This window comes from Carassius carassius, chromosome 43, assembly GCF_963082965.1.
Source record: "Carassius carassius chromosome 43, fCarCar2.1, whole genome shotgun sequence".
Taxonomy (NCBI): Eukaryota; Metazoa; Chordata; class Actinopteri; order Cypriniformes; family Cyprinidae; genus Carassius; species Carassius carassius.
In genome coordinates, this window is record NC_081797.1 from 8747053 (window position 1) to 8765111 (window position 18059).

Consider the following 18059-nt stretch of genomic DNA (forward strand, 5'->3'; position numbering starts at 1 on the left):
TTTTATTTTGATAGATCATTGGAATAATAAGAAACGTATAAAATGCTTGTATTAAATTATTGAAATCTCAATTAATTTTAATAAAATGTATTTTATTTATTAAAAACAGGCAATGCGAAATTAGAATTATTTAAACACTATTGTCATTTTTACATCTTTATTCATTATTTGATATTTCCGTATAAATGTATTTTTATTTAAGATTAAGTATTAGTAATTTTAACACTTCAACTTAAAATTTCCAGTAGAAACGTTTATTATATAAACATTTAATTTATTTAATAATAAAATAGGAACACAATTTAATAATCATTTAAATAGGTAAAAATAAATTAACTACAAATGAATTAAAACTTTATACACATTTAAAAATAAAAAATGAAATAAAATAGCAAAAACATGCAACAAAGTAAAAAAAAAACTTAAAATAAAAGTTAAAAATGAAAATAGAAAAATAAAATGTAATTCAGAAATTGAAAGTGATACTAAAATAACACTGCTACTAACAGAAGTAAGACACTTTATATCTAAAATCTAAAGTTTTGATGAGATTGTTTGTTCTTATTGTATTATTGTGTAGCAAGCATAAAAGCAATAAAAACCAATAATCCAAAAGCAGTCAGATTTGTGTTATATTGTGAATGTAGTCACGGGTTAAGGGGATGACCATTGAATTATTGTCATATTGCACATGCAGGGTTGCACTCTCTATGTTTCACTCTCTATGAGGATGATGTTCAAAGATCATAGAGGTTTAAGAAGGAAAAATACCAAACCGAGTTACTGATTAAACAATTACCACCAAAATATCTATATTTAAAAAGAAACAATCAATTATTTTCTCCAACAACAATCAAGGAAAGATTTCCTGGCAAAATTACTGCCTGCTTCTGCGTGAACTCTGAACCTTTGTCTAACGCATTTGAATTTGTTTGCAAAAAGCTGATGTATTTCAGACTTAGAACTCCTAAACTGGTTCAAAGGTTACAGAGTTCAGCAAATATTATCTGTACTGTGTACAAACAGGTGTAGGAAAAACATGCACACATATATGCACCACTAATATGGATAAACATATTTATCTATTTGTCATAAGCATTCGTTAAACTAGTTTAAAAGTGTCACAGCCTAAAAAACATCCATGACCCTGGACCACAAGTCTTAAAGTGTTAATTCCCCAAAAAATGAGAATTAGCCCATGAATTACTCAACCTCAAGGCAGCCTAGGTGTATTTGACTTTCTTCTTTCAGACGAATACAGTCGGGGTTATATAAAAATTTGTCTTTGATCTTCCAAGTCAGTGGGTGTTACAATGCATCAGTCCAAAAGAAGTGAAATAAAGTGCGTCCATTCATCATAAAAAGTGCCTCACACGGCTCCAGTGGGTGAACAAAGGCCTCCTGTAGTGAATTGATGTGTTTTTGTAAGAAAACTATGTGTATTAAAAACGTAATAATCACTTGAATCTAGCTTGCACAGTTGTACACAGAAGCAGTTCCCGGAGGACGTATTGAGGTCAGCGTTGCACATGCGCCAGTGAGTCTCGTGAAAACCAATTTTTTTGTTTGTTTGTTTACAGGATCAAAGGAAGTAAAGTTTCCTTACTTTAGCAAAGGAAAATCAGTCTCCTCTTTGCTCATATTGAAATCCGCCAACATTCTTCTTTACAAATCCTCGTTTTGTACTTCTAATTAGTGACCGTTGTTTTGTTTTGATCTCTCTGTTGTGCTCTCCTTCCGCTTCCGACCTCATACATCATTTCCCCGGAACTGGTTCTGTGTACAACAGTGAGTGCAAGCTAGAGTAAAATAATTATTACATTTTGAATACAGATATTTTTTCTTACAAAAACGCATCAGTTCGCTACAAGAAGCTTTTGTTCACCCACTGGAGCCATGTGAGACACTTTTTATTATGAATGGATGCACTTTATTTAACTTCTTTTGGACTGATGCACTGCAACCATCGCTGACTGCCATTAAACAGCTTGGAAGCTCAAAGACAATTTTTAATATAACTCAGATTGGATTTGTCTGAAAGAATTAAGTAATATAAACTTAGGCAGTGTTCGAATTGTGTCAAAGCTCTTTGGGGGTCCCCCTAACCAACCAACCACCCCCCCCCCCCCACACACACACACACTCACACACACACAAAAAATAGGATCAAACTTTATATGATACTTTTTTTTACTCTTGTCCTCGTTATCATTGGAAAAACCTTCTAAGATAAAATAAGGTTTGACAATGATCAGTGAATTAATTAAAAAAGATTTTTACCCTTTATGGGCCTTTTTAACTTTGTAAAGCCTTTCTTTTTCTAAAAGTGTGTCTCACATTTAATCAATAGAGTCAATTACAATAATAAGACATTTGGGGCTGGTACCGAACAAATAAAATCCATAGTATCAAAATTCATGCAGAGAAAACACAGAAGCTGCATCTGAAGTGGCATTTAGATGCATATACAGTGTTTAATGCAAGGTAAGAATGCTTTAACCTGGAGTTACAAATGCATAATGTTTTGATATTTTAAACCTAAAACGCTGATTTGAAATTAGTAAAAAATATATAAAAAGGTACTTTAAAATGTGATATTTAAACCGCCAGTAGGTGGCAGCAAGTCCATGTTAATAAGTGAGTTTACTATATTGAACCGAATCATTTACGGTTCATTCATTCAGGAACGAAACACTGTTTTTCCAGAGACGCAAAACAACGCTGTGGCTTTGTTTGGAACCTTTTTTTGTTGCTGAAAGACCAAAAAAATAAAATAGGCAATATGGTGTCTAAAACACAAGTTTCTTAATATTAACTTATTGTTTATTGAACTGTTGTATAAATCAATATCAATATTTGTGATTTTTCAAAAAAAATTGCATTCTTCGTGTGATAATTGATCAACTACATGAAATTACATTTATTGACATACATTTATTGACATTCATTGACATTTATATGACATACATTAATGTGCATTCAAAAAAGTAGTGAAAGGCTCAAAAGAACCTTAAGTTCCTTTAAAAATAATCCTACATTTTATGGAAGAGTTTGCTGTAGAGCCCATGAACACATCATGAACATTGGTGGGAGCAGCTGTTCTTCATAAGTTTTTGCAGAGCCTCAATGGTGTATTTCATGCGCTTGAGGTAGTGGATGTTTACTGCATACAGACCATAAGGAGTCCAAACGTCAGTGATGAAAGGATGTCCAAATGAGAGCAATGTTGGTTATTTCTTGGGAAGCGCATAACATTGCTGCTCCTCAGTTATAATCAGAATCCCCTCGTCAATATCTTTCACAACATCCTTAATTTCAATGGAATAGGAAAACACAAAATATTACATTACTTATTAACTTTATAACAACTGAACTTATTTATTTTCTTTAGTGGTATTCTACATGATTTCTGAATGTCATAAAATGTGACAAACCAATGCTACGTATGGTCTAACGTTTTTTTCTTTTATCTAATTTTGCCTGCTTGCAATTCAGTCTACTCTGTCCCACCATTTTAATAATGATCTGAAAATATTTTGGTGTAAAGAGATATTCCTTTTAAATAATAGTCTGTTGCACTGCATGTTCCAGAGTAAAGCATGACTCTTAAAGGGTTAGTTAACCCAAAAATGCATGTTTTTTTTACAGTCCAAGAATAGTCAAATAAACCACATCCATCCATGAATAAAGTGCCTCACATGGCTCCATGGGGTGAATAAAAGCGTCCTGTAGCGAATCCATGTGTTTTTGTAAGAAAAATATCCACAATATCGGTGTGCTTTAATAAAAACAAAGGGAAGCATTACAATAGTAAAGCTAACAGACTCCAAATGTGCATTTATAAAGTAAATTAATTTACTTACAACTTTGTCCAAGATCTACAATGTGAATGTACAGTAATTTCTATTATGACTGCATAGCATTTTGATGGATAAAACTGCAAAAGGTTCAAAGAAGTTCTTTTTTTTTTAAAATCCCGCCATTCTAAATCTATACAGTGATCCGTTGCACTCCGTCTCATGCTCTGTTTGAACGGTCTCAAATAAATAATACATACCAAACTGTATTTTTATCGTTCTCCATATAAGTTCACCTCAGTGCCGCATGGGAAAACATGTGTTTTGATATTTATATGGAAAATACTGTGGGACCGCCTGTATTTTTGAGGCTTCGGAGTGCCACGAAATGAACATTTGCATACAAACAACTAGAAAATATGACTCTTTAAACCATACTTACTGACAACATACGTAATTTTTTCACGTTAAGCCAATAAATACAAATAATTTACTTAATAAAGTTGTATTCTGAGAAAATTTCCAAAATTTGTGGAGAAGCTGCCCAGGATGGCTGACGACCGTCCTCTGTCTGCAATGGCCTTCGCGAGAAAGACGAGATCTCGCGATAAGTGATGTTGAGAACGTGATATTGCTGTTGAATTGATTCATCACCTTTTTTTAAGTTGAGAGGACAAATAATCTAGTTCAGTGTAATTTCGGTTTTGGCTTTTGTTTCATGTTTTGGCTTTTGTCTCTTGTTCACCGTTTTCATGTCTCTAATTTTGTAGTTTGTTTCATGCCGTTTGTGTCATGCTTCCCTTGCCCTCATGTATCTCTGTCTTGTGTGTGTGTCATGTTCTCATTGGTTATTGTCTTGTCATGTGATTTATCAGTTCTGGTAGTTCATTGGTTGTTTTAGTCATGTGCCTTGTTCCCCATTGGTTTGTTCATGTCATGTGTCCTTCTTTGTCTGCTATAAGTAGTCAGGTTTTTGTCCTTGTGCCTTGTCGTGTATTAACGTATGTAACCTGCTGTCGGTGAGTCAAGTCTGTTCAAGTCAAGTCTGTTCAAGTCAGTCAAGTCTGTTTCCGTCAAGTCTTTGTTTCTGGTTTGGATTATGTTTGGATATTTTGGTTTTCACTGTAAATAAACTGCACTTGGGTTCATCTACGCTCGCCTTCAGTGGACTGATCGTTACATTCAGTCAACTTAAATAGGTCAATGGTCATCTTCTGGACAACTGTCAAGTCAGCAGTCTTCCCCATGATTGTGTAGCCTACAGAACTAGACTGAGAGACCATTTAAAGGCTTTGCAGTGTTTTGAGTTAATTAGCTGATTAGAGTGTGGCACCAGGTGTCTTCAATATTGAACCTTTTCAGAATATTCCAATTTTCTGAGATACTGAATTTGGGATTTTCCTTAGTTGTCAGTTATAAACATCAAAATGAAAAGAAATAAACATTTGCAATATATCAGTCTGTGTGTAAATAATAAATATAATATACAAGTTTCACTTTTTGAATGGAATTAGTGAAATAAATCAACTTTTTAATGATATTCTAATTATATGACCAGCACCTGTATATTTTCTTCCCCCATATCTTGAATATTTTATTAGGCGTTACTGAATCATGCAGTGAAAGAACATTAAGCTAAATGAGCATTCAGTCTTGCTAGTGTTTAAGCACTCATAACTCCTCTTATAATAAATGAAGCTGTCCATACATGGTATGGTAAAAGAATCTCTAACTAACTTACATCGTACGTACATCGGGTCTTTGTTGCAAACTCTGTTGTTTCAGCGATGACTAGTTTGAACACATCTGATTGGCTACTGCATTTCTAAGCTCAACAAAAATCATGTATGATTGGTTACAATAAGCAACGCTGTAAAAAACTTTTTAAAAATATATGATATACGATGATCTTTACTTAACATCCTAATCATTTTTGTCATAAAGGAAAAATCGATAATTTTGACCCATAAAATGTGTTGTTGGCTATTGCTACAAATATACATTTGGTAAAATATACAGGGTCACATATGATCCTTTTCACATATATATGAAATGTGATTAACATATGGCAGCATAGAGAGTTCAAGTTATGCTATGTTATGAAAAAAAGAAACATCCAGTCCATTTCACACTTTAAGAGCTATGGTGGCTTTAATGTACAGATTAAATACATTTGATAAATTCTGTATAATACACTGTAACAAACAAGTATATCATGTCTATTAATATAAACCAATACAAAGAGATATTTAAGTCATACTTTTGTACATGAGATCAGGACACTTCTAATGTCACACAAAACCTAGGCTAAGAGATGGAGGCTCTTCAGAGCTGTCGACCGTTATCTCATGGTACTTTCCCTCCAAAATCCTCTGGATTGCTGTGAGAACCTTGTGATTGAAGACCATGTCCAAATGAGCCATGCCTCTGAACTCTGTCACGTGCACGGCCTGTTCCTGTTTCCCTATCCAGCGCTTACAGAGACTCATGCTGTGACTGCCGACAGTGTCATCGCCATCATCGTAAATAATATCTATGGGGTCGGTGTTTGGAAACTGTTCGTCGTACACATATGTGACGGGTGTAGGGAGGCCCACCCCATAGAGACAGTAGACCTCAACGCCGGGTGTGGGCAGACCGGCCGTGAGGTTTTTGGTGTCCTCCCACATATACCAGCCATCCTCAAATTTGATGTCTTTGAAGAACTGTTGATAGTCTTGGTTGGTGTAGTTGAAAAAGGGAGTGGAGATGAAGGTGTGGTCTTTGGGCCAAGCCTCTTCAGAAGGGATCATCCACGGATTTGTGGTGGTCATTCGTTGCTCTTCCCGGATTTTTATATTGGACACAAAGGGTATGCCATCGTTTTCACCTAAAAAGGCATTAAATAAAGACTAAAACTCTAAAGGCTTAAATCTTTTATATGTGTTAAAACAATAGGTAACCAAATAACAATTATATTAAAACTAAAGTATTGTTTACAATCAAAATAATCAGTATTTTATATTCTATGTCTGCATGTTTTAGTATGACTATTTTTAGTAGCTAGAATGCATCAATATATCAGTTTCCACACACACACACACACTGTATATAATTAATTAATTAGATTAAAAATTTTAATCGCTTACCAGCCCTGATATATATAAAGACAAAAACACAACAAAATGACTAAAAAGTCAAATAAATTTTAATTTACAGAAAAAAATAAATTATAATTCAGAACATTTACACATTCTATATTAATATATGAATTATCAGGGTTGTAAAGAGACTTTTTTTTCTTTTTTTTTTTTTTACTGTTTTCGATATTGGTAATATTAAGATTTTTTGAAGCAGCAAATCAGCATATTTAAATGATTTCTGAAGGATCATGAGACACTGAAGACTGGAGTTATGGTGCTGAAAATCCAGCTTTACCATCACAGGATATATAATATAAGTTATATAACAGTTATTTTAAATGTTAACAATATTTCATAATATAACTGTTTTACAGACAGTATTATGGATAATGTTTTCTTTACTGTACCTGATGCTAAGACTCTGAGGGGCTTCACAGCGCCACCCCAAGGTGCTCCCAGAGAGATGAAGCCCTTAATGTAGTGGTCTTTCCAGTGCTGAGTCTGCTGGTTGAGGAAGTACAGGATGTAGTTGTTGCCCATGCTGTGGCCCAGAAGGTATATTGGTTGCTTGTACTCATTGTGCATCTCCTCCACCAGATTCTTCAAACGTGAAAAATACTCCTCCTGCTCATCTATAGGGTACCAATAGGAAACATTCACATTTACTATTTTATTGTTTGTGTGTTATATATATATTGCCTCTGTATATTATATACAGTAAATGTATATGAAAACACAATAAATATGTAAAGCATATATAGAGATAATTATGTTCTGTAGAGTAGGACTATACAACTCCAGTCCAGGAGGATCACTGTCCTGCACAGTTTGACTCCAACCCTAATCAAACACTCCAGCCTGTCATTTTCATGTAACACCGAAGACCTTGATACTCATGGTCATGCATATTTGATTTGAGTTAGAGTTGAACTCTGCTGACTGTTGAGTAGTCCTGATGTAGTGAGTACAGTCAACTATTTGTTTCTGCACTATGGCAAAATATTTGTTGTCGCCTGTCACTCTGATTTCACTTACTTGGAGCGATTCTCCAGTCATACGGAGCACCACGGACAGTCTCATTTCGCACATATCCAATGCTGACCAAATGTTGAACCATGGTGTGAAAGTAACCTACAAAAACGTACATCAGAATAAAAATACAGATGTTGTAAGGAAAGAAGTTCATTGAAATGTCACTCTATACTCACCTGTCAGCTTGTTTAAGTCAAGAAACTCTATAGGGTACGTCTGTCCAAATCCAGGGACTCTGACTTCCACCCCGGGCGCATTAGATGTCTTCCGAGTTGTCCTGTTGTACACAATTCTACACACACAAAAAAACAAATGTAACAATCATATAAAATCTGAGGCAAGAAATTGTATTCTTTCAAGGTTACAAAAAGCAGGGAGGCTTTTTTTTCAAATATATCAGAGCTTCTGATAACCTGATTAAGCATTGTTTAACTAAACCAAGTTAGGACATTAGAGAGCTACTAAATATTGATTATGATACACTGGCCTGTCTTATGACATCAGTTTCTGAGAACCCTCCAAAAACAATAGACAAAAGGTCAATGACCTGAAATACAGAACTGAGGATGATTAGGAAACAGCAGTCAATAAATCAGAGGTACCTAGAAAGGGTTGCAAACATAAAAGTACTGATATATAAGCACATACACACACTACCGCTCAAGTTTTTTGTTTTAAAATGTATGCTGTATTAAAAAGTAATAGGTTTATTCAGCAAGACTGCATTAAGTTACAGTAAAGTCACCTAACTTATCATGTTACAAAGTGAGTTTACCTTATATTATCAATCCAGCAATCAATTCCAATGGGCATAAACATGTTTAAGTCAATCCAGAGAGGGAACCAGTCCTCGGTTTTCTTGTAACACATCCAGTGTACCAGTGTGGGCTTGTCTATTTTGGCCTCAAGGCGATTACCCAGATTTCCAGGTACTGTTAAAAAAGGGCTCAAAAATGTAAAATTCAAAGTCCAACCTAACCAGATACATATTTTATTGACAAAAGTAGACCTTGCAACAATTTTCACTTTTCTAAAAGTGCATGAAAGGTCCATTTGGTATCTAGTCTGTCTTATAATTGTATATGTATTTATGCTAAATTAATTAACCAATGAAGAAAACACATTAAACAAACTCTAAACTTAAATAGCCAAACTATGAATGTAAGATTGCTTACCTATGATAAGAGGAGGAGTGCTATTATTTATAACGCGAGGTTTGGCCGTCGGAGGGAAGATAACGTTAAATAACCAGAATCCAGAGGTTTGGTGCAGTGCAACCAGAAGAAATGCAATGCATTTGAAGGAACGCGAACGTCCCATTGTGTTTGTGTCTGTGTTGGCTGTCTGCCTCTGATTCCCAGCAGCTTCAGTTCGTATTAATGCGTTCGTCCAATGAGGCGTCGCAAGGGGGCGGTCACCGGACCGTAAACACTCTGAGCATCTACTGTGTTTGCTGATTACATTAGAAGGATATAGTTCAATGACAGTGCGTTTAGGTGTAAACATGCGCGAAACGAACTTGTGTCAATCAAAGGCACAATAAAAATCACGAGTGTGTTGGAAATATAAACACGTGTCAAAATGTGTAAAAAAATGTGTGTTAATTTTTTTAAATTATATATAAAACAACAACAAACAACTTTTCTGAACTTTGGCAAACAAATTTCTTCAAGTAACGTCAATATAATGTTATCTGGCCTTTAATAATAATGTTCTAAAAACTTTAGCACAATCATTATTTACCATTCATGAAACGTTTTAGATGGAACGTTTTTTTAATGACGCTACTTTTCAGAACGTTCAGAAAACATTCAAAAGTAGCATTCATGTTTGCAAAATTATAAAATGGTACGTTCTATTAACGTCTGTATAGAAACAAGAAAAAAACATTTTAAACCCTTTAATAAAACATGAACGTTTAGAGAACATCCAAAAAATTACGTTTTCATAACTCACAGGAAACGAACGGTAACCGAGGTGCAATCTGGCAGTACAGTAAAAGCATGCAATACATACATAAAACAACAACAATAACAATAAAAATAAATAAATTAATAAATCAGAAAGTTACAAGGTAAAATAGTAAGTTAAATAAATAGCGAATGTTTTCACATGTCTCTTTATATTTATAAATATAACATATTTTAATTTAATTCAATTCAAAATCATCATCATAATAATAATAAAAAGTTATTTTAAAAAAGACGAGAACGTTGTCGACTCCACCCCCTTATTGATACGTCATCGAACCCTCGCCATGGAAACCAAATTACGGGACGTAAACAAGTAACAGGGTTCCCTTTGCTAAATTTTAGGGCGAACGGAGAAAAGAGATATTCACTTTGTTAAACTGTAAGTTCTCATATGCACTGATAACTTCTGTCGAGTAAATATTTATCGTATATTTCTCAATATGTGCATGGCTTGTTTTAGATGGAAGTGTTACCAGAGGAGGACTGTGAAGAGGACGTTACTGTAACAGACGATGAAGAGGATGATGAAGAGAGCGCGCGGGATCTGGAGAGCAGCCTGTCTAACATACGAATAACCCCTACGGTCACACACATGTGAGGTTACTAAAGTTCATCATGTGGTAAACTCATGTTTAAGCAATGTTCAGCGTTTTTCCATTGGAGTTCCTCTCACGTGCACGCGCTGAATGTTTACAATGGTCTTAATCATTAGCCACAAACATGGGTGTTATATCAGGTCATGTACTTGTAGAGTAACGTTAGCAGACTAATACGGTCACCAAACACCTTAAACTCTTTACTTTAACAAAACAGTGCATGGAGATGGGGGTACTTACCCACTATGGCCTCATTGTATAGTGTGCTGTAACTAACAATGTCAATAACAAATCCTGGTCAGGGTTATTATAATTTACTAAAACTAAAATCATAAAAATAAAAAAATCCCTTAACTAAAACAAAACAAACAATAACTGAAATAAAGTAAAATATAAAAATCTTAAAACTTTTTTTATTTCAGCTATTTGCCAAGGCAACAGTTTTCTTTTTAAATAAAGTAATAATTAACCTGAAAAAAATAAATAAATAAAAACTACATAAACAAATACTAATAAAAATTACAAAACCACAACAAAAATTACCCAGCGACACAACATACCTTTTTAATAAATGAAAATAAAACAACTATATATATATATATATATATATATATATATATATATATATATATATATATATATATATATATATATATATATATATAACATAACATAAAACATTCAAAATATTAATAAAATCTATAATAGTAGCCCATGTCATATTTCAGAAATTAAAAGGGGGAACAAATTGCATCCAATAAATGAATACATAATCAATCTCAGTCTTATTTTCTTCGTTTTTATTATGCAGCAATCAGCAATGTGAGTCACCCTTTCTGCACTTCTTTACAATTACTATTATTATTGTTATTATAAATCAGCATAAGTTTAAAATTATGATGTAATATATTTTTATTGCACTGTGTTAATGATAATGCGACTTTTTCATATGAAGTTACAAATTACAAATATCATGAAAAAACAGTATTACAAATCTTAATGCTCATTCTTTATTTAATATTAAATGTAATGTTTGAATCTATTTGAAGATATACATTCTTAAAGCAAGTAATGCAAGTAAATGTTACAATTATTGTACATTTAATAATTAAAACACAGGTCCTGGAAGCAGACTTTCAGACAAACTGAAATAGTCTTCTGACCACTTTTAAGAAAATCATCATATTATGATAGTTTTAATCAGATTTTTGCATGCAAATATTACAAAAATCACGTTGCAATGCGAATTATTTCATATTTAAAGTGTTATTTGAATATATACAGCTAATGTAGGTCATTTTAACACAACATTAAAACATGGGTCACATGCAACAATACAACAGATTTAAATAAACAAAGAAACAAATCATCTTATTTCTGTTTGTTGGTTTTTATTTTTTTATTTCTACAGCACAAAGCCAAGACCTCGAGTGGCCCTTTCCAAATGTCCATCCTCATACAAGGAGAACTCCTCCCAGGAGAAGCTCATGCTAGCGATGGCAGAAAACTTCCGGCAGCAGTATGTGCTTTTGTACCCTGATCGCAAAGCGCTTCTGCTGTGTCCTGTGAATGAGTGCGGTGTTCAGGTGCGTACAGTAAATATGCTTTCCAGACATGCCAACATTACTTCTATTTTCCGTTACATTTTATTATTCCAATGTAAATCAACAGAAATTTGTAAGCACCACTTTGCGAAGCACCTTGCTGCCGTATCCTGAGCTGTACGACTGGGAGGGATGTGCCAGTTTTGTGGCTGATTATCTCTCGTTGGAGTTTCTGGATCCACCGTTTGAACTTGTGAGAGAATCCGACTTGACTTATGATGGTTGTTTTAGCATCTTGGACTCAAAAACATGTTTTTATTTCATTTCTGTTCTTTCTAGCCCAAGCAGCTGTCATCGCCCACCTGGGTTCTGCAGACTCAAAGAGGAACGTGTTTTGATTTCTCCATAGTGCTGTGTAGCCTGTTGTTGGGCGCAGGATACAATGTTTACTGCGTCAGTGGCTACGCTACTAAAGAGATGTGTCTTCTTGATCAGTCACGACAAGAGTGTCCCCTACTGCAGCCTCAAATACAAGTAAGCACAACTTACACACATGTGAATAAATTATAGAGGGTAAATAATAAAATATTTCACATTGCATGTAAAATAAGTTTAACGTTCTTTTATGGTATGTACATTCATACCAAGGGTCTTCAGTGGTTTTCATGTCATGAATCCTATGGTGTAAAGATTGAGCAGGAAATTAAAAAATAATTGACAGTTGCATTTTAAGCCTGAACTATAAAATACAAATAGTGTCATAATAATATTTTTACATGCTTTATGACGCTTAACTGGCAAAGCTATAATTAATATAAATTATTTATTAATTTAGAAATAACTAGAATTTATGTAGTAAGTTTAGTAAGTAATAAATAAATAAATATTTGTATTTTAAGCCTGACCTATAACATGCAAATAGTATTATAATGAATATATAAATATATAAGATATAAATTAAATACATGTGTTAATTTAGAAATTGTTTCAAATGTGGTTGGTTTAGAAATAATGAAATAAATAAATAAATATTTATTGAGAGTCGTATTTCAGTCCTGGCCTATGACATGCAAAAAGTATCATATTAATGTATTTACATGCTTTTTATGCCTAAATACAAGATTATTATAATTATACATTATATAAATGAATTAGAAAAATTGTACTTTCTAAGTGATAAATGTATTTAGTTTTGTGGTTAATTTTGTAATGATAATAAATTAACATTATTGATGTAAAATGATGATGTGAGTCATATATTTGTACATATATTATTTTAATGTGGGTGGGACAATGAAATGTGTAGCTGAACTTTAGCTTTTTCTAATTTAGTTATTGTTGTTAATATTGTATTTTCGCATATTTTATGTATTTTTGCTAAATTTAGTTGAAAATCAATTATAATTGGCATTCTCCCTGAAGTATTTCCACAAATACCCAAGAAGTTGTATAGAATCTTTTAAAACCCATATTTCCTACAGTGGTTGAAATCTATCTAAACTGGATTCATTGTTCATGTTGTGATTTTCCCATGACCTGCTCAGGATAAAATAGTGGAACCAAAGAAGCCGATAAAGAAATACTCTGTAAAACCTCCACGTGACTTGCACAGCAACTTTGAAAGGCGTCAAGAGGAGAAACAGCAAGCAGAAGCTGAAGCAGCCGCACTGAAGAAACAACTAAATGCAGAGAGACTTCAGAAGGTCGGAAAAAGAATGTTTCAGTGAAATTCTGTTTGATTTTTTACTTGCATTTTCATCGGTTCCTCTTAAACAGGAGCGAGAACGTCCACCACCCGACCCTCTTCGGGGCTTGAGAGTTCACTGCTGGGTTCTGCTGCTTGCAGGGAACAGGGAAATACCTGAGAACTTCTTCATTGACCCTTTGACGGGCAAGAGCTACTCCACCACCAATGAGAACTTCCTGGGCATAGAGAGCGTCTGGAACCATCAAAACTACTGGGTCAACAAGCAAGATTGCACTTTGGGTTGTAATGTCAGTATATCTTAATGTGGATGCATTTGAATATTTTCAGAGAAGATGATGAGCATTGGAAATTTCACCGGGTCTTTGTGTGTCTGCAGGAGATGACCTTTGACCTGGGCGATCTTTCAAAATGGGAGTATGTGCTATGTGGCCAATCTCTGTCAATCATTTCAGACCCAAAGACACTTGAAGAGCCAGAAGACGAGGAGGAAGTACAGAATGTTCCTCATTTTCGTGTAGTTTTAATAGCATTATTGATTTAACTGTTGAAGTTCCACACTTAACCTGGTATTTAGATCTATATTTATGCTCCGTATCTATTACTTCAGATTTAACTACCTATTTTGTTTCTGAAGGAGGAAATGGATGAGCTAAAAGTGTTTGAGATGCCTCGATCTTGGGTGACTACAATAAACATTTCACCGGCAGGTCAAGTCCTCACTCTCATATATAGCCTTTCATCCATTATCTACTAGCACTTGAGGTTCATTTATCATACATGTTTTGTTCTGTTTTATAGATATGGAAATGCGTTATCCAGGTGGTATGAAGGTTATTGACTACAGGAAGGCCAAGCTGGAGAAGTTTGCCCCTTATCTTTTGAAAGATGGTCTGGTGACCAAACTCACCACTTATAAAGATCTCGATTGTAAGATCTTTGCAGATGTTTCTGTTTTCAGTTACAACATACCTTTTCATCATGTTGATCATGTTCATTTGTATTAATCAATCAATCAATCAATCAATCAAAAAAAAAAGTATAAATTATATTAACAAATCCATTAAAAGTGATACTTACTTTAAAGGATGCTAAATGGATATAAAACCCAAATTTAAATAATGCCTTTAAAGGATTAATAAAATAATGATGATAATAATTTATATATCTAATTATATGGTTGTATTAAATAATAATACACCGACAAATTCTCATTTTGTCACATTCTTAGGCACACAAGCCAGCACTATTAAGGAATGGTTCAAACATCGAAGTGATCATCTTGACGAGAGAGAACTACACACAGACAGCAATAAGACAACTGAGCATTTCAGGCCTGGAAGAAGTGATGCTCTCAAATGTAATCTTACACATTTTTAATATAATCCTGATCTGACTCGTTACATCCCCGATGACGCATTAACTTTAATATTAACAAATAACAAAAGGTCTTGACTTTTTATAAAAGTCGAATTTTGTTTAGACCACAGGTACCTCACTTTGGTTCCTGAGACGGAGCGTCAGATGGACTTTTATAGTCATATTCGCATAGATGGTCTAGCCAGAAGAATCGAGAAGCCTTTCGAAATGACAGAAACCTTTGAAGACCGCACTGACTTCCTCTTTTATCGACATGCTGTTTACGGAAAGCAAATCAAAGTGATTCGGGCTGGAGAGGCTCTTGAACAACGGCCTCTGCAGGTAATGCTCATCTCAACAAACAGCTTCGACCTTTAACCCAGTATTATCTTACAGGTATAACATTAACCAGCACTAGTGGCCTTGCTAACAAAAAACATCCAAAACATGGGGAAAATGGGTCAATGAGATTTTGTTTGGGGTCTCCAACAGAGGGTGGAGGAGCACTTTCACAGAGATCATTCTAAGCCAGCAAGTAAAGATGTGTCTGAACGGATCTTTATGGTGTCGGACAGACGGATCCAAGTGACCTTTCATCTCGAGGATGACAGGATCATCCCAGCTTGGCTCAACTTCATCAAACCCAAAGAAGCGGCAGACTCAAAGAAAGCACAAGCTTTTACTCCACAGATGGTGTCTGGCTTTCAGGTCTGATGTCACGTCAAAATATTTTGGTTGATTCCATAAGTATAAGTTACACGACTGTTTTATCGGCACTTTAAAATGATAAGATGAAGGTAAATAAACTCAACAGGCCTTTTTATGATAACAGTATTAAAGTTAAAAGAGTAAAATCCTAGCAAGTCCAAATTAAAGTGGTAATATTTTATCATAATAAAGTAATAAAAAAATATGAGAAATAATTAAAAGCAAGGACATTTCAGTTTTTTTTCCAAGTCACAACGCATAACCACTCCCACAGTAAAATCTCACTGGACCTAATCTGGTTTCAAATATCTGGATTTTAAAGAAATTGCTGACTCAGAAATGAAAATTCTGTCTAAATGTAAAAAATGATTAGGTGAAATGTCCAATAGTCTCATTACACTTTGACAAACTGGTGTGCGAACTCGTATCGTGGTGTGCGTTATATGAATCGAATCGCCTTTTTACGATCTCAGTCATACATTTGTACATTTATGACCTGATAATTCCACACCGAGGGTTGTTTAGGGGTATAGTTTATTAGAAATCATATGATAATTGTATGAATTAGTGTGAACTTAAAGAAATCGTTGACTTTCTTTATAAAGTTAGTTAAAAAATCGTTAACTCATACATGAAAATTCTGTCCATTAAAGATAAAAAGAGTAGATGATTGGGTGACGTGTCTAACAGAGTCTCGTGATGAATTCGTACAATCGCATTTGTAAGTTTTTGTACAACCTGCTGAGTGGGAAATTCTCACAGATGTTAAAATTTGTAAAATAGTTCCGGATTCTTGTGAGATAATTTTTGCTGCAGAATTCAGTGATAACGCTGTTATGGTTTATATTTGGTGTTTGCGTTTACATCTTGTTATATTTTGCATCTTGAGGTGGATCCTTCTACTAAACCCTACACGAACTTGCAGTTATATGAAATGCTTGTGGAACTGATGAGAGAAGAGGAAAATGTTGAACTTTGTATCAGAGATTCAGAAAAAGAGGTACTGCAGTACACAAGCAGCATTATAAAAACATCATCTAGCCAATGGTGTTGACGTTAGCATGTTTGCTTCAGGTTAGGTCCATCCTTTCTTCAAGAGAAAAAGAGGACAGTTATACTGACCTGCAGATCTCTATCTACAACCCTACAAGGAACGAAACGGCCCGTCTGCACATGGAAGAAAAGGTGAATCAAGGCTTTAATCAGTCAGCCACTTTCATCACACTGATCCAAACTTCCACCTTCCTCTGGTTCCTTTTGTTCCTCAGGAACGTATGGCTAAAGAAAAGAAGCAGCGGCAGAAAGAGAAAGAGCTGGACCTGTTGGCTCCATCTCAGGTCCGACTGGGACTCCCAGAAGTCCTCACACGCCAGGACGCACTTCAGCTGAGGACAGACTGTCTGAATGAGTTTAAACAGCAGCTCTTTAACAAAGCCAGCCTCATCCAGAGCAGAATGGAAAAGGCATGTTAGATCATTCAATAAGATTTAGCACCTTCTGTGTACATAAATTCATATAACAGAACATCAGCAGCAGTTACAATCTGATTGGATGAATTTGAATGTTTGACTCCACCCATTAAAGGCACAGAAACAATATAATCTTTGGTTTGTTACTTGACCTGGATAAAAGGCCAGAAAAATGTTTCGTGAACTGGTGAACTTGTTTGTTTAGGAGACAGAGGAGTTGCAGAAGAAGCAGCTGCGGTACCAGAAGAACTATCTCACAATGTCCAACGAGGACGAGGACGATTACCTTGCCTACTGCTCTGACGCCATGTTCAGGATCCAAGTTCTCAAAATGAGACTCATTCGGTAAGCACCTTAAATCATTTCCTGAGTAATATGGTTATGACAACATGACATTTTTGTAGTATCTAGTTTTTCCAAGATGGTACAAAGCCAAGCTTTGGAGGTGTATGTGCAGATCTTTGCATTGTAAACAAGAGTGTTGGTACATTTTGTTTTAGAAACACGAGTAAAACTGTATATTGTTTTTGTAGACACAAGGAAAGAGCACCTCAGAAGTATCTGGCACTGGAGGAGAAACTAAAAAGACATCCACGGTTGGCCAGTCACTTGTTGTAACAAGACAAGTGCATCCTAGTATACGGCTCCACCTATCCCAGACCGTCACATATGACCTCAATAAAGTTTTTTGTTGCATCATTTGGGATATTATTTTCTTTTTGCAATGATTAAGATCAAGATACAGACAATATCT

At 34.7% G+C, this 18059-nt stretch overlaps 2 protein-coding genes across 2 annotated transcripts; one reads left to right on the forward strand and one right to left on the reverse strand.

The window, feature by feature from the left end:
• Positions 1-5921: 5921 nt before the first annotated feature.
• Positions 5922-9329, reverse strand: lcat (lecithin-cholesterol acyltransferase). The gene is made up of 6 exons (XM_059535702.1): positions 9127-9329; positions 8727-8883; positions 8128-8243; positions 7955-8050; positions 7327-7551; positions 5922-6666 (listed from the first exon to the last, which is right to left on the reverse strand). Exons 1-6 carry the CDS (start codon positions 9269-9271, stop codon positions 6089-6091), a joined length of 1317 nt encoding a protein of 438 aa, XP_059391685.1. The 5' UTR covers positions 9272-9329; the 3' UTR covers positions 5922-6088.
• A 927-nt stretch (positions 9330-10256) lies between these two features.
• On the forward strand, positions 10257-18004 carry ccdc135 (coiled-coil domain containing 135). Its single transcript, XM_059535700.1, has 18 exons — positions 10257-10303; positions 10385-10518; positions 11932-12106; positions 12192-12317; positions 12404-12598; positions 13609-13767; positions 13841-14059; positions 14149-14262; positions 14407-14479; positions 14571-14699; positions 15001-15129; positions 15253-15470; positions 15621-15836; positions 16726-16836; positions 16911-17021; positions 17105-17299; positions 17511-17650; positions 17839-18004. The coding sequence occupies exons 2-18, from the start codon at positions 10385-10387 to the stop codon at positions 17921-17923; spliced, it is 2529 nt and encodes an 842-aa protein (XP_059391683.1). The 5' UTR covers positions 10257-10303; the 3' UTR covers positions 17924-18004.
• The last annotated feature ends 55 nt before the right edge of the window (positions 18005-18059 follow it).